The 17,003-nt window shown below is 51.1% G+C and overlaps 1 protein-coding gene across 4 annotated transcripts in view; it reads right to left on the bottom strand.

Moving 5' to 3' along the window:
• Positions 1-17,003, bottom strand: part of PTPRS (protein tyrosine phosphatase receptor type S) — a 148,789-nt gene that overhangs the window by 87,812 nt on the left and 43,974 nt on the right. For all 4 annotated transcript variants that reach the window (XM_067312918.1, XM_067312919.1, XM_067312920.1 and 1 more), the window contains exon 2: positions 12,227-12,394. In XM_067312918.1, coding sequence (XP_067169019.1) covers positions 12,227-12,314 — 88 coding nt within the window. In that variant the 5' untranslated portion in view covers positions 12,315-12,394. The remainder of the gene's footprint in view (positions 1-12,226; positions 12,395-17,003) is intronic.

Below are 17,003 nucleotides of genomic sequence, written 5' to 3'. Positions count from 1 at the left end.
AGAGACCGTCTTCCACATGCACTTCTCGGTGGGAAAAGTAGATGAAAAGCAAAAGCCAGACAAAAGCTTTGCAATCTCCCAACAACCAGGTCATGTTAGCTCTGACGGCGACATCGCTCTTGACAGGCTATTTCTCACCCCTTGCTAACTTCAAGAGCAACAGGGAAGGGATCCCACAGCTTTCTCAGGGGCATGCAAAGGGTTAACCCACCCCTTTCCTCCTCCCCCCCCCCTTTTTGTTTTTTGGCAGAAACTTTCCACTGATTTAGTGAAACTCCATCTCCATTTTCCATGGCTGCTGACAGCCTCACAACCGGAGAAGGTACTCCTCTAACTACGGCGCTGCGCGGTAGCGCTTTCATCTCCCCTTCCGAAAGCCTCTGCGGGAACGTGCGTGCGATCTGGCTACTGCTGAGCGCCGAGCGGATATTTGCTGGTTCAGGAAACGCGTTTTACACACATGTGCTGCCGCGGTCTGCTCGCGTGCAGCATACGGATGCCCCGTGCTTGCGGGAAAGAGGCGAGAGCGCTGAGCAGCTGGGGCCAGAGGCTGGGAGGCAAACTGAGAAGACGAAGGGAACAGCTTCAACGCAGCCGAGAGAGAAAGGGGCAGCTAACGAGGGGAGAGGAGGCAAGAAAGGACAGCAAAGCCAGGAAGAGCCTTAGCAGGAGGAAAGGAGGGAAGAGATCAACAGGGAGAAGGGAACTTGAGCAAGATGGAGAGGAGGGATCTGTTCAGAGCAAGGAAGTGAAGATTAGATAAAGGAGACGAGCTGAGGAGCAGATGAAAACAGGAGAGAGCAGCCAAATTTGAGACAGATGGAGAGTGGGGAGCAAGAACGTGGTGTTTGGAATGGGTGAGCGTTTCAAAGCAGCAGCGCCAGGGAGCGGGGGAGCTCGCAGGAGGGGTAGAGGCAAGAAAGACGGCTCCAGAATTTGCATTTTTCTTCATGAGAGGAGTGAGAACTGCAGACAGGGAGCAGGACTGGTGCAGGCTGTGGGGAAGGGTGTGGGGGGTGTCTCTATGGAGACACTCAGCAAGATTGAAGACACCCCTCGGAGAGCTCCTGTGGAGCCTCCAGTCCCCTTGAAATCCAAGGTTTTACTGACACATTCTGCCTTTTTTTTTTTTTTTTTTTCCTAAGGGCTATTTCTCAGTGCCTCACAAATAAAATTGAAATGAGAGTTTTCTGACAGAACAAACAAACAGGGAGTGAATTATATTCCATTTCCCCGTCAATAACTTCTCCCAAACCCAGTCGTCTTATCATCATAAAAAGTCCATTAAGCAGTAATTGGGGAGGCAGCAGAATGCAGGGCTGGTCTCTGAAACAGGAGCACGCTCACTCCCCAACTGGCCCTTTCTGGGAAGGCAGACAGGATAATTATAGGCTTCAGACAGAGACTTCCTCTTACTGTCAGCAGCTCCTGGCTCCCTTCGGGGAGATGGGACTGGCAAGGTTGGGGAAAGGAGGGTAAAAGGAGACTGGGGGCATTTTTCTTGGAAGTGAAATTGTTCCCCCTTGCTATTCTCCTGTTGACTCACCAAAGCCCTTCCATGACTCAGAAAGGCTGGGCTATACGCAAGCAAATTCAAGGCTGTTTCCTATTTGGACATGGGGGAAAGTCAGCTGAAGGACTTCTGTCCCCTTCCTGCAAGCCCACAGAGAAGGAGGGACAGCAGCGAAGGATGCGACCCAGCATGGGATTTGACACACGCAAGAAATGGACGAGAAAGATCAAGAACTTGTTTCATTCACCATTACTGCGCTGGCTGTCAAACCACCTCAAACGCCCACTGCTGCCACGCGCCTATTTTCTGTGCTGCTAGCTCCCACCCTTCCCCTCAGTCAGGATGAGGCAGCAGACCTTTCATAGCTGGTACCATTCCCAGCCGTTCCTGCCATAAGGGATGTAATTTTGGGAACCTGGCACATGCATGCAGCCTTCAGGCTCCTTATTTGCAATGCATTCAGATATAGACCCTCTGGAAGAGGAGGCATGAGCCTGCAGGAGTGGAGGCAGGATGAAGACAGAGGATACCAAAGATCTATTCCTAGTTCTGACACCCGAGGTGAGAAAAACCACTTTATCCTGCCTGCTAGAGGGGAAGCGTAATCCTTGCTTCTCGTCTATTTAAACAGATAGTTTTAAGGGATGGGACCATGCCTTATCGCATGGGAACAGCGGCTAGTATGAAGTCATCCAGTTTCAGCTGGGACCTCTCCAGGCTACTATCACACATCCGTACGTATGGAAAGGATCCACCTTTCCTCACAGCACAAAGGATATCTGTCACAGTCACAGGTCGGTCCCAGCCTTAGTGAACTGGCACCCTGCTACAGCCAAGGAAAACATTGTTCTCATTGTGATTTATGCAGATGTATAGGGCGCACTGTAATCATGGGCAGGGCAGGCAGCTGGCTCCCAGCAGCAGAACAGGGCTCTGCACAGAGGGCAAGACTGGATGGAAGAGAGACAGCATTTAAGAGTAGTGAATATGGCCAAGAAGGAATGTGGTCTAGGAGGTACGACTCTGAATCTTCTTTTCAATGCATTCTGCAGCCCCACTCCACAAATGTCCTCGTCCCTTGCCTCAGTTTCCCAAACTCCTCATTGTACCTGTTTGGACGGAGAGTGCTTCAGGTGTACTAACCGCTTCTCTCTCTGCACACTGCACGCACCCGGCACAGCACGGTTCCACTTTCCCTCCTCATTACAATAAAACTGAGAGGCAAAGGAGTGAGTAGGTGGTAACACTGACAGATCTCTGGCCAGGATCCTCATTCACCTACTGGCACTGCATCAAGATGCCTGAAAGAAAGGAGCTCCTCGTGACCAACAAGAGCCGAAGCAGACAAGCAAGGCTGTCATGTAAGATGGCAGCCCTGGGATCAGCCACCGAAGGGCCAGCAAGCACAGGAGCACACGCAGCCTTAGCAATGCGGCAAGCCAGGACCCTGGGGGTGCGCAGGTGCTTTCAATCAGCTGTAACAAAATCACATCCCATATTTCTCCACAAGTCCTATAACAAGGCATAACAAAGCAGAGCAGAGCAAGAAAGCCACGGAGCTATCCTGGCAACTTAATGAGGGCCCCTTGTCCATCAATGCCATGACAGCAATCCCAGGTTGTTTGCAATCAGAGGCTAAAGGCAGAGAGCTCTCCCTCCCCCTGCCATGGTTCCCTCCAGAACTAAGTTGCTAAGACAGCTTCTGCTCAAGCCGTGTCATCGACATCGGCAGTTCAGAGAAGCTTGATTTGCCTACAAACCAGAGAAGACACGATTAGAAAGGACTTGGCCCTTTGCTCAACTTCCGCTGCTCTGTTTGAATCATTAAAAGAACCAGAGTCCACAGGGGATACCAGAACACAAAAAACATCTCCTGTGGGACAAGTCTGAAAGAAGAGAAAGCTTAACAAGCAAGGATCCCAACTCCCGGGGGGCCATGCCGTCTTATTATAGCGCAGCAGAGGTCCCAAGCCACTGAAAAGTGGCAGCAGAATCAGCAGCAATGGGGAAAACAAACTGCTACAAGTTTCCGCATCTCATGGTCTTTCAGAGAGAGCACAGTGCCAGAAGCCCCCAGGATGTGATTAGAGAGGTCAGGTCTGATCCTTCGTTCAGTGATATGACACAGACTTTTGCAAGATGTATACACGTGGCTGGGTTCCTCTGCCTTGCATCACCAACTGAGAAGAGGCTGCAGCACTACAATAGACGAACAATCCCAATCAGATTTGCTAGCTAAGTACGTGCGTGTGGGGATCATTTGGGGTTGAAAGACACACCAGATAAATGCAATATTGCATGATAAAACTCTGCTCTTCTACTCATGTAAATAAAAGCTATGTTACTTTCTGGTAAGTGACTTCTGCCCACATTTTCTATGGAGCAGAAGAAGATTCTGGGTACCCAGGTTGAAATACCTTAACCCAGGTCATAACAGTACGTTGTGAGCTTGTACTGTTCATCAGTTTCTACTGGAATCAAGACTGGGATGTCAAGGGAGCTCAAGATGGGAGATCTAAAAACAAGAAACCAAAACCTAATAAATCCATGACTAATGGATGAATGCAACCTTTAACAGACATGAACTTTGACCCTACCACATAAGTCATGACAATTTCTGCCTCTGAAACACAATACTCATCATTCAGATTTGCAGTGGGTGCATCAGCACAAAAGAAGAAAAAGGGAGAATCCAACCACAGCCCTGAGAACTGGCAGCAGTGGTGACCTAATGAATTCAGGTCTGAGGTAACTAGAGATTCAGTGAGCCAAGAAGACAGTGCAAAACTTGAGAGAGAGAGATGGAATCATGGAAAAGTAGCAGCAAAGAATCCTGAAACTCTTTTATTGAAGATAGTGATGGAGGAAGGGGAGATTTTTCTCAGAGCAGTACAGGCTTCTATTCATGTTTGACATCTGCCAAGAGATGCAAGGGATGATGTCTTATTATAATCTAGGCTGTAATGCAGCCCCTCCGGGCACGTGGGGCCTGGGCAGAAAATGCCTCTTTCGTTCAGGTGAGGAAGGCAGTCCCTCAAGTGGCAGCTATCGGAATAAACCACAATTAGCAGATCTGACACATAAGAAAAGGGGAGTATGGTAACATTCATAAAGGAGGAACAACACAGGAAACCCTCAAAATCAAAGAGATCCTACCCATGCAGGTAGACAAAGAAAAACAAGAGATGAAGCATCTTTCTGGCTCACTGAATGATCACATGAGAGCCAGTGTCAAGGTGATCTTTAATAGATGAACTGAAAAAACCTACATCCTCTTTTAGAAATTCCATACAGACAAATCAAAGTCCAGGCTAAAGATTTGTAAATGTCGTCACTCTTAACAGCATGCTCAGACTAATTTATAAATAAATCTATGAATTCTAGCAGAGGTGAGGGAGGATGAGGACATAGCCAAATTAATTTGACTTTATTAATTAAAAAAACCACCAAGTTTCATCACTCCAACACTCTTTAGAGGTTGTGTGAGTGTGTGGGGGGAGTTATTCTCATTAATTATGCAGAAAATGCAAAACTATCATCCTCTGGATGACTTTAAAATAAGGAGAAACCCTTTCAGAATGGGGAGAAATTACTCCCCAAGGCAGCTGAAATTTCTCTTGCAACTTCAAAGGACAATAAATTATTCAAATCGCTCGCGCCATTCCACACACTCTTTCATTCTCTCCCCTTCTCAATTTTATGCTCCTGAGTCAATTAAAGGTTTGGAGGACTTTAGAGAAACTTTGTAGAATGAGAAACCAGCTGTGGTTCTTTCTATTTATTTTTTGCTTTTTTAAAGCTTTGCTTTTCCTCTTGGCCTCCAAAGGAAACAGAAAGGGTTCTGTGCATTACAGATGAAACAACCACGACACTGGTTTTAACCAAGCTCATATGAAACAGCAACATTTCATGTCTGCAACAGCAAGATGGGACATGCTAAAAATCCTCTACACAAAGATACTACAAAAATAGGAGGTCAATCCATACTCCTCATGTCAACTGTCCAAATCATTCCTTGCAATATCCCCTTTCAAAGGCTTAGCAGCAGACTTCCAAAATATATTTATAATACTCTTTCCTGGCAACCTTCAAGTCTAGGTTAGCTGTGATCTCTTCCATAGTCACGCTGTTATCTGCTGTGCCCTTGGACGGAACAAGCAGCTCCTCTGCCAAACTGTAACCTGGCTATTTAACGTTTGCATTCTGAGAACCCCAAACCAAGACTGAGACTAATTACACTGGACAATAATATGGCAAGAGAAGCCCTCGCTCAAAAAAGCAACCCTAACCAAGCAAGAGGAGGGAAGGCGCAGTCGCAGACCATAGAAGCAGGGACGCTCCTGCCTCCTGCTCCCGCAGCCAGGCCAGCAGCCCATATGATGGTTAGCTCCACCATCCGCAGCAGATGGCAGAAACCGTGATTGTTTTCATGAACCTGAACAAGCCCCAAAAATGAAAGGCAGCTGCAGTGCAGGGAACCTCATAGCTGTCTAAGATGGGAACTGGGACCAATTATGTTGCAAGAGAATCCTCGACTGGAGGAGAAGAGAGTGGCGCAATGTAAATAAAACTGTTCTTCTGAGATTGTCTCTCACAGGCCAATTCGAGCCCAGATTACATCCCACGCACACCAAAGAACAACACTCCTCTGGTCTGCTGTCCTTGGAAAACACTCTGCTTTGCCTTCTAAGAATAATACTGGGCTTCCCAGGCCATAAAAAGAGTGGGAATACCCTTGCAGATTCCTTTCAGTGACCCGGTAGATTAACATCTAATCAGTCTTGAAAAGACACAACCATACAAGCCCTTTGGGACAGCTGAAAAGCTGACATGACCAGGGGCTCAGTGAGATGCCAGAAGGATCCCCATCCTTCCTGGCAGCGCATGCAAGAACTGGGTGAAAAGCACAACCAAAAGGGAAAGTCACAAAGAAATAACTATCAGCTTTCTAGTAAAGTCTGACATGAAGTAAAAGCCCTAGTTTTGGCACACAGATGTGGCAAACGCATGCATATAGATTTTCTCCATCACAAATGCTATGGAGATGACATTTTCGCACAAGCCACTTGTTTACTCAACAAGCAGATGCTCTTTTTCCCCTATCTTAGCCATCTAACGAAGCTGAGCAACAAGAACTGCTGGCTGGGAAAAGATCCTTCACCAGCAGACACCCATGACTGGGTCTCAAACACCCATGGCGCTGCAGTCCCCAGCTGCACCTCAGCAGAGACTAATCTAATAAGTGTCTGCACTGTGGGGCACAGCTGAGACCTGGGAGGTGACAGCCCCTGCCACATGGGGAAGCTCTTTCAAAAGATGATATATTTCCTCTCCTGGTCCTATAGCACAAACCTGGTCCTAAGGCACAAAATTTCCAATTTGAGTTATCAAAAAAAAAAAAAAAAAAAAAAATCAAATGACATCACTCGATCCAGGCAGACAAGGTTTAATTTAATCAGGCACTTAAACAAGGTGACACAAAAGCTTAATTCAGTGTCCTTGAGTGGGAAGACAACTAGCCGAGAACCCTCAAAAACCGCAGGCTGGATCACAGCTGGCAGACAGACAAGGAGGAAAAGGAAAGGGCAATTCGGAAGGAAGGACAGCAAGGGGTCTCCTTGCCTGCAAAGAAAACTGGTGCACTGGGGACAGAAGCAGCAAGCGGATCTGGGGGAGGGACACAGGGATCTCTCCCTTCCGGGTGGATGCAATTCAGATGCTGCCTCCTCTTACATCCTATTAGACTCTGCTCATTGAAGGAGCAACATGCAACAGCTAGGAGAAACTCCACCACCTACCAACCAACAACCTACCAACCAACCACACAGCCTCCTATATACCCCCCCTTAACTTCTGCTGCATCCCCGTGATACACACCCGCCAAAGGGAAAGAGCCGTTCTGCAGCAATCTCTCAGCCGTGAGTACAAACGTTTCCAAAAGCACTTGTGGGTCCAACCTAACTTCACCACATTTCAACATCTTCCTTGTCTCAGGACAGCATTGCCGTATTTTCATGAATCAGTCTCAAATGCTTCAAGATGGAGCGGCTTTCTCCCAAAGCAGAGAAAGATTCACTTCCCACTGATGTCGTCTTAACACGTCTATCAAGTCCTAAGATGGAGCCTCCTTGATTTTTACTGCCGTCTTATCTGACAACTGCTGTCTTGGCCAACAACAGATCAAAGCTAGGACCTCCAAACTAAAAGCTGCGAGCTCTGCTGCTGAGACTAATCCTCGGTGGATAAGAGCACGGGAGGGACCAGAGAGGAGGCAGAAACCCATGTAAGCAGCTGTGATCCAGATCTGCGCGAGAGGAGCCGTGCGGTCGGCAGCTCCCGCGACTTGGAGCACACGCACCCCATGCTCCTTTCCCCGTTGCTCAGCCTTGACACCAACCTCCACAGGCTCCTCTCCCAACCCACCGCAGCCGGTCTCCATCCTCGCCGCGAGCCCTGCGTGCGCATGCGGCGCAACCCTTGCTGCCATCTGCTGCCAGCCGCCACGGATGCATGCTGCAGCTCCTGCACACATGCGCCCGCCCTGAGTTACTGCGTTCTGCAAATTAATGACGAAGCAAGCGCAATTAAAAGGGAGGAAAGGCAGGGTAATGCATCATAAAAGGGGCTTTATTCTTTTATATTGTCAATTGCAATTCAGCTTTAATTATTTATGGTAATACTTTAGAGTGTGCTAGTAAGCGCTCTATAACGTGATTTATAAAAGGAAGGAAACCTAAGTAATAAGTAATGTTCACTACTGCATCTGCTATTAAATCTTTGCTGGGGCGGAGAGTGCCACACACCAGCCCTCTGTGTATGCGAAGTACCAATTAGCAAAGCTCTATTGTGAAACGCAAAGGTTTGATCAATGGGAAAAACCCACTTGAAAACAGTGAGCATGCTGATTCCCGTTATAAAAATTGCCACATTTCTATACAGTAAGTGACTTTTTATCTGCAGCTGAGGAGCACTTAAAGTGGGCACGTTGTTCCTTCAGGTAGGCACGGGAGGCCGGAGAAGCTGACCCCGGCACTAAGCTCCAGGCAATGCAGCTGCGCTCTGCACAGAGGGGGCCTGGCAGCAGCCAGCAAAACCACACTGGTTCGGCATATGCACAGAAAACAGATTTTTTTTTAAGGTGCTGGCTGCAGAGAGGGCATGATCTGGGCTGGGCACATGACTGGGAGACATCAAGGCTTGGTTCTGTGCCCAGGCATGTCAGAAATTTGGAGAAGACTCTCCCTCTCCCTGGACCTGTGTCCTCCCTTGCCCGTCTGTCTGCGCTGCCTGGCTTTCTATAAGCTTTTCTTTAAGGGCCACGAGACCTTGTCCCTTGGGCTGCGCAGCACAGCAGAGCGCAGGTCTTGGGGAAGGCCTTCCCCCAAACTCTCTGCAGTACTGTCCGTTTATATTGCTCCAACGACCAGCTGAATCCGTAACAAAACGATAATACATTCCCTGTAATGAGAGGCCATTGAAAATAATCACGGAGTTAACAATTTCCAGCTCTATGGCTGCCCTTGACCATATAGAAGAAACAATGAAAGTGTCCGTGTGCAACCGAAGAAAAAGAGAAGAAACAGGCCTGCTTTATACCTTTCAATTATTATCCTCTTCAGCTTCACAAGTAAGAACAGCAGGCAAAAAGCAGAGTGGTGCTTTGGTTTTTTAATTTAAATAGCAGTTGCCTTTAAATAGCATGTTCCAGCCATAGAAAGATTTAAATCACTGACTGAGATCAATTAGCCTAGGAAACAAGGGAAGTATTTTAATGGTCCTTTGATTGCAGAGGCTGCAGCTCCTCCAGCGCTGCTCTGGAAGAGGGTGGTTTAAGGCAGGAAGAGGAGGCAAGTCCAAGCTTTCAGCGTCGTGCTTTGCTGCAAGGCCAGCCATTCCCCTTCAAAGCGAGGAAGATGGTACCCTCCAAGAGCAGAAGCCCCAGGGGGGTTTTATGTGCCCTGGGCTCCCCATCGCAGCAGGGGCAGCACTGCCCAGCACAGCCCTGGGGGCCGCAAGGCCTGGGCAGCCCCCCCGGTGAATTAGGACAAGGAAATCGGGTCAGCGGCGTGGCAAGTGCCAGCCAAATGGATGCCAGCCAAGGGATTACGCGAGAGGCAGTGTGACAGAGCCCAAGGCCATCTGATGGGAGAGGACACTGTCAGAGCAGAGTGACAGCTCCTCGCGCAGTCCCCACGGTGGTGACAGACAAAGCTGTTTGCTGTTTGCATGCCTCAGTAAGGAGCATTGCAGACCAGCCTGGACGCTACCGACTGGCCTGGCGTAGGCCAGGCCTCTGCAGGCAGAATTGGGCAGGCCCTCCAAAATCAGGAGGTATCAGCTCATGGTCACCAGCCAGTTAATAAGAGCCACAGCCTGGGAGCAATTCAAAGCGCCGGCACATAAGGGAGAGCGTCCTCGAGGGTCACAGCTCGGGGGGGGGGGGATGCCGACAGACTCTACAGGTTGGGAGAAAAGAAAACTCCTGGCCCAGCTGATCTGTACATCAACCAGGTAACAGCAGACGAGGAGGGCAGCCCTGCCTCAGACGCACAGTCCTGGAAACTGCAAAGTCCCCACGTGTAAATCTGTGAGCAGCAAAAGAATAAAACACAAAACCTCACTGTCCAGGATCCAAGGACACTGCAGAAATACGGGAGAGAGAAACTTGGCTGCTGGCAGCAAGGTGTCTGCCGAGCAGTGACAGATTTCAGCAGGGCTTGGGCCCCGCAACTGGTGTTTTCTGCACTTGATCAGCATCAGCCCTTCCCAAAGGCACATTTCCACCAATTCAGGCAAAGATGCTTCATAGCAGTCAGGTGGCACGTGGGATCTCAAAGCTCTGCGGCAATCCCTGAGCAAACCTCACCCCGCAGAAGACGGGGCGGATGAGATGCTCATTGCTGCCTGGGAAAACCGAATCCACAGTAAAACCGAAGCCACACAGCGATGGCTTTGAGAAACCCTGGTTCTGCAGCGTGCCCACTCCCAGCAGCGGAAGCACAGGGCTTGGCATACACTTAAGAAGAAAAAAGGACCCCAATTTTCACAGGCACTCAGGAAATCACAATAGAAGAATCAGGGCTGCATTCACACAAAGAGGAACTTGCACACACATGAATTCTCTAGCCGCACCTGCAAAGCCACATTGCTTGCTTTGAAAGCAGAGGACAAAGCGATTCGCCCAGGAGTGTTACAGCAAACCAGCAGCAGCAATGGGACCCGGGAGTCCTGACTCTGGATTTTCTACTGTAATCATTCCCCTCCCCTCCTGGCTCTCCTGCACAAAGAACCAGGAAGGGAGATCCCTGTTTTCAGCCTCCTGCTTTTGGCACTAGCCAACGCAGGCAGTAGACTAGCTAACACGAGCTCCCACTTTCACATGCCGCCAAAGCCATCACGAGTCGCAGCAGAGCACACCAGCCAGCTTTAACCACCTACCCTGGGTACTAATAAAGAGCCTGAAGGAGCACAGGCTGCAACATCCGAGTAAGATCATGGAGGAAAATACTTGGGAAAACAGCTCAGGCCAAGTTCCTCGCTACCAAGCGCTGCCCTGTTGCTGGTGCTCAAGGCAGGCAGCTCAGACCGAAGCTTGCGTGTGTCTTTCCGAACGCCTGAGGTGCAGGCAGCCCCACCGCCACACCCCTGAGAAGTGGCCCTGTTCTGAACCTCCCTGAGCCCAGCTCACTTCCTCGCTTTATTAAATGAACAAAACGAAAGGAAACCTCCTATTAGCTTTCTGCACATGCACCTTTCTCCCTGCAAAAAGGTGCAAGTGTGAACCAGACAAAAGGCAGGAGTGAGACAAGGGCAAATATATCCCCACTCATCTTCTGCACAGAGAGAAAGCACCGTTTAAAAATATTTCCCAGCAACAAAAGGTCGAGGATCCCATTCAATCCCCAATGACCGCGTCATCTTAATAAACCCCGATAACGAAGTGATTACGTTAAAAGCTGTCAAGGGCTACGCTGACCAGAGCGGCCCTCTCACCGGCTTCAAGCAGCTTTGCTGGGGAAAAAAAAAACTCATAATTCAATCAGCTTGGAAGAGTCTATTCCCCACTGATCCCGAGTGATCAGCCTTCGTGTTGAAGTAACATTACATTCAACTCGCTGAAGAGTTTCACTTTTTTTTTCCCCCCCTCTCCTTTTTCATTTTTTAAAGCAAGAATTGAAAGGCAGCAAAGATAAAAACTGTTAAACTGGAACCGGTTCACCCAGGGGAAGGAGAGACATAATACTCTTTCTTTGGAGGCTGTTTTGAATCCAGCCCTAGCGAGTAACATGACAACGGTCACCAGTGTCTGACAGATGCCTGAAAGGCAGGAACGGGAGAGGACAATGCGGGTGAGCCGGGGCCAGGCGGCGGGGAGGAGAGCTCCCCCCCTTCTCCCCGGCTCTTTGGCAGCGTTAGAGGCAACCCCGGGAATCAAAGCGGGCTGGAAGGACCCCGCTGCCCTCTGATGTCCCGCCAGGGCGGCACTGGGAACAACAGGAAGGGGACGGGTGGAAAACTAAAGATAGTTGGAAAATAGAGAGTCGTCAGCAGGTACCGAGCATTTCCTCAGCGTCAGATCGGCTCTGAAAAGGTGGGGATACGCGAGCTGGCTTCGCGCTCCGAAGCCTGCTCCCGCTGCCCGTCACCCAGGGAGGCGAAGCACGGGCGACCGTTCGGAAAGAGAAGGGGCAGGGCGACGGGAGAGTCACTTACTTTCGGCTACGCAACCTATCAGCAGCACGGAGAGGAGGTGCACGAGGGAGACCAGCGAAGACATCCCAGGGCTGGGAAGGATCCTCATCCTCCGCCGCGGCCTTCAGCCCCAGCCGGGAAGGCTCTGGCTCAGCAGGACTCACAGCGTCTCCAAAGCGTCGTCAGCACCTGCAGGCGCACAAAGGAAAGGGGGAAGCACTGAGACACGGGAACGCGGGCGGCGGATGCCGCGGAGGGAGGAGGCCGGGGCCGCAGGAAAGCGAGAGCCGGGCGCAGGCCCCGCAGGGAGGCCACGGAGGAATCGGCCGACCCCATCGCCGCGCGGCCCGCCGGTGCGCGAGGGCAGCCTGCTCCAGCCGCGCCGGATAACGGCGAATTTCTGCGCGCGCGTGCGCACGCAAAGGGAGCGAACGGCGCAAGAAAGAGGAGCGCGAGCAGGAGGCACCGGCCGTGCAGAGCCGGTGTTTAAAGCTTAACACCCCGCCGGCTTCCCCCACCGCATCGCGCCGCCGTCCCCAGTGCCGGGCGGCCGGCACGTGGGCAATGAGGTGTGAAGGGATCCGACCTGACAGGGCCCAGGGACCCTCTTAAAGGGCGATTTTTCCACAAAAGCTTGGGGGCAGGGAGGTGCAAAAACTGAAACCACACACAGGAAAAACTCAGGAAGGGGGGGAAAAAAAAAACAACCCCCCCCAAAACGTCTCAGCAAGCAAATGCAGCCTCCAACAGACGCAGGAGAGATTTTCTCCTGACGGTGTCCTGGGTCCGGCAGACCGTGGCTGCAGGACAGACGGGGGATATTAGCAGCAGCGTGAGAGGCGAGAGCGAGTCCAGTGCCAGCCTGCTCCCCCTTGCCCTGCCGACACATTTCCATGGAGACAACTCCCGGCTCCGCAAAGCAGGCTGCTTACAGCTTCATCCTGATCCCTTTGCAAAGCGGGAATGGCATTAAGGGAGCTGTGCTCTCAGCAGCTATCCCAGTCCTGCGTCTCAATCCTGGTAAATACTTCCTTCAGCGAGAGGGGCAAGCTTTGCCCCAGAAGCGCTGAAAGCAGAGGAGAGGCAGAGCAGTAACAGCAGCCACAACCTCCCCCAGGGGTGCGGGGCCGAGAGGTTTCTCCATCAGCCAGGTGCTGAGCACCACCGTAACGGGCAGGAGTTGCATGAAGGAGGCTCTCAGATCTGTGCAGATTTCTTCCTGCTATAAGTTACCCCAATTAAAAATCAAAACTGGGGCTTATCACCTTTTGGAGAAAAGCCAGGCAGGAGATATTGTACAGTGATCAAAGGCTTTAAAAGGACTAAGGGGATGGTGAGGTTGCCTAAGCTTTCTGATACACATCAGGGCATGAAACCATCGGGACAGGCAGTGTGAAGGGGCATTTTAATCTTTTTCTGTCCCATTAACTCTCCAAGGCTGAACTATACAGAATTAGAAGAACAGCCAGGATAAACAAGAAGTCCCCACATGTACTCAACCCTAAAGAGCAACTTTTCAATGAGACGCTTTGGACTTGCACTTTGAGGATCAGAAAGCCTCTGTTGTGTGCTCTGTGCTAGTCTAGATCCATCGCGTTTCAGTGCTGCCTTGTGAAAACCGAGCAGAAATACCAACTCTGTCACAAGAAACAGGGGGAAAAAAAAAATCAGGATTATACCACTGGGAATCTCTTCAAATGTTTGTTCTAGACGCTATTATAACATGCACAAAGGCTCCAGCCAGGCGTAACATGGGGTTTTGCAGGGTTCTAGGGCAAAGAACAATGTGCCGAGCTGCTTTTTGTTGTCAGAGGCGAGCGGAGTCCGAGAACGTCATGAATAGCTCTGATGGTAACTGTTAATTAAACCGGGGATGTGGTATCAATGCCAGCATAGTAAAGGGAATAGCTGCTGGTGGCTTCTCCCTGCTCCACAGCCACAAACCATTCTCTTCCCACCAGCGAGGCTGGAGGGGGACAGGGCCAGTGGAACAGCGAGAAAGCCTCCTCCCAGCAACTTTAGTTCTCTACATTTCAAAAACTAGGAGCTCCGTTTTTCTTTATCCGAGCAAAATCCCCCCACGGTCCCCGTAAATGCCACTAAATCTCTCCTTGAGCCTCGGCTGCGCTCTAAACAGCGCCAGCGACCTTCTGCAGCTCTGAGCGGACGAGAGGCCGCGCTGCCCCGTGTGGCTTGACCCGAAAGTCCCCCCGATGATGGGGGACACATCAGGGGACATGCTCTGCCTGATCTGAAGAGAGATGGCCTGGCAGCCTCGCTCTCCTGAATCCAGTGCAGATTTTCATGCCACATAATGGGCCCGATAGAGAAGGTCTGGTTAAGGGGATATGGCAACAACTCCAGGATTCAAGAAAGAGATGCCAGAGGGTGACACTTCCACTCCGGCGCTAATGTGCTTCCCAAGCCCTTGACGGAGATAGAAAGTGCTGGCAGAGATATTAGGACATGTCAACTTCAATCCAGCAACTCATCCTTCAGAGCAGGTACATCACCAGCTGTCTCCCCCCGGACATGGGATTATCAGGACAGCAAGATGTGCACCCACCCGGCTCCCCTGCGGATACCACGGAGAGGCCAGGAGAGGAGTGAGCTCTGCTTTCTTGGTGGCAATGGGGACACTGGAAACGGAGCGTTATTCGCTGCAGTATTCCTGCCTGCAATGCAAAACACGCAACATTCGGAAACCCAGCTACCACGCAACGGGCCTCTCCTGCCCTGCCGGCGGCGCTGAATTCAGGTGGGAATTGCTTTGATGAGTGCTCAGATCACAAGGGTTTCATCACCCGCCCTCTGCCCTCCTCTGCAGGTGCAGTTTACCTTATCTAGGCTCTTTGAAGCAGGTTTGCATCACTCCTCCCGCCTGTCTGCCGAGCACCCGGCCAACCCCCTGGCACCGTACAAGTAAACATCACGGCAGCTTCCCTGTGCTGCTCCACGCACCCACAAACTCTCGCTAAATTCGCTGGCATAGGATCTCCTGCAAGCACAAACAAGCCACCTAACAGACCTCAATCCTTATTAAAGGATGCAATTCAGCAAAGCCATGGCCCCAGTGGGGTCAGATCTGTGCTCGGTATAGTCACATTTCAGAAATGAGATTAATTCTTGCAGTGAAAGAGCCCCCATAAGGCCTTCTTTCTTGTGCTCCGCCTGATCTCCTCTGGTTCCAAGCATGCAAACGGGTGCATCTTGCAAGCGCTGCGCCCATGATCTTGAAGGATATTATTAAAAATGATAAAATAGAGAAGCATTTGCAGGAAGCAGTCTCCCATTGTGGCTCCTCCAGACAGAGCCCGGGATTTTCAGGGACCCAAGGGTGCTGGGCACAAAGGGTAAAATGCTCAAAAGCACCTACGGGTCTTAAGAGCTTAAGTTCCATTGAGAGTCGGAGAGACTTAACCTAAGCCACTAAGATGCTTTTGAAGATTTTCCTCCCAGCAACTCCCATTTCAGAAGGTGCTGGACACCTAACTCCCTTAAGCTACTTTGGGTATCCAAGGGGATAGAGGAGGAGGGGGCTTATCTGCCGAGCGGTTTGGCTAGCTTGGATCCTGCTGCTTAAAGAGGGAGCCTGTGGCAAGCACTGCTAAAGAGAGCCACGCAGGTATCTTGCCGTGTATTGAGTTACTTTTTTTAGCCCAAATGGAACCGGTGACTGAAATGTTTGCTCTGGGTTTAAAAAAGAAAAAATCCAGGAAGGAAGGGGAAACAAGGCTTCATTTCAGATTCATTAGAATGGAACAACCTGAAAATGTTTCACAGAGCCCTTTTCGGGCTTCTCCTGTTTCTGTTTTGGCTGCACGTGAAAAGGAGAAGGGCGATTTTAAAGAAATCCGCTGCAAAAAGTTTCATCACCCAGATCTAGCGAATGATTAAGCATCTTCATTTGCCCTAGCTGCTGCGGGAGAATTACTCCCCTTAGACATATCAATCGAAGCAAACACCTTGCAGGCAGAGGGCTGCACTGAGGTCTCTCTCCCTTGCAGCCCCACTGGCTCAGTTTGTGCTGCATATTATCAAAGGTCAGCGGGTCGCTTCATTTCCTCCCAGCAACCTCTTTAAAGAGAGAAAGAAAAGCTTTTAGCACAACCACCAGCTCATTTGTCACCTCCCCTGGGGAGGGGAGAGAGGAAATTTAAATACGCCACCCCACGTTTCTGCCTTCCTGCTCCTCCGTGCCTGGCCGCCCGGCAAAACCAGCCCCACCGGGCTGCCGGGACCCGTGCCGGGACCCCGCGGGTCGCGCCGGCCGGGCGGCAAGGTGCTGCCACGCTCCCGCCGCCGTGCAGCGCTCTCCTCGCAAGTCCGCGCAGCCCAAGTGTCCTGCGCGCAGGTGGCTTCGCCAAGGTGCATCGGCCTCGTTGCCCAAGGAAACGGAGCGCGAACGCGGGAGCTCCGCGTCCACGTTTCTGCTGCTCGTTCCCCCTCCCCGCCCGGTTAAACCCCGTTTAATAGAGGCGGAGAAGTCTCCAAGATGGGACAGTCGCTCCCCATCAGCCGCATGAAAAGCCGGCGGCAGCAGGGAGGGAGGCGCTCGAGGGGCCCCACGAGGACGCTCACCCGGGGCAGACGGACCCGTCCGAAAGGACGGACTCAAGGAACGGGTGAAAGGGATGAAGGCGGCGTCCCGGCGCAGGGTCAACTTGGGGCAGCCAGCAGCCCCAGACCTCCCCAAACCGAAAAAGGCAAAACGCTGAAAGTCCCAGCGAGACGCGGTGCCAGAGCCGCGCGCGGGCAGCGTCAATTTGCACATCCTTCCCCTCGCAACGGGGAGACT

Source organism: Apteryx mantelli, chromosome 30, assembly GCF_036417845.1.
Source record: "Apteryx mantelli isolate bAptMan1 chromosome 30, bAptMan1.hap1, whole genome shotgun sequence".
Classification (NCBI taxonomy): domain Eukaryota; kingdom Metazoa; phylum Chordata; class Aves; order Apterygiformes; family Apterygidae; genus Apteryx; species Apteryx mantelli.
The sequence above is the reverse complement of the archived record's forward strand: the minus strand, read 5'-3'. Positions and strand labels throughout refer to the sequence as shown.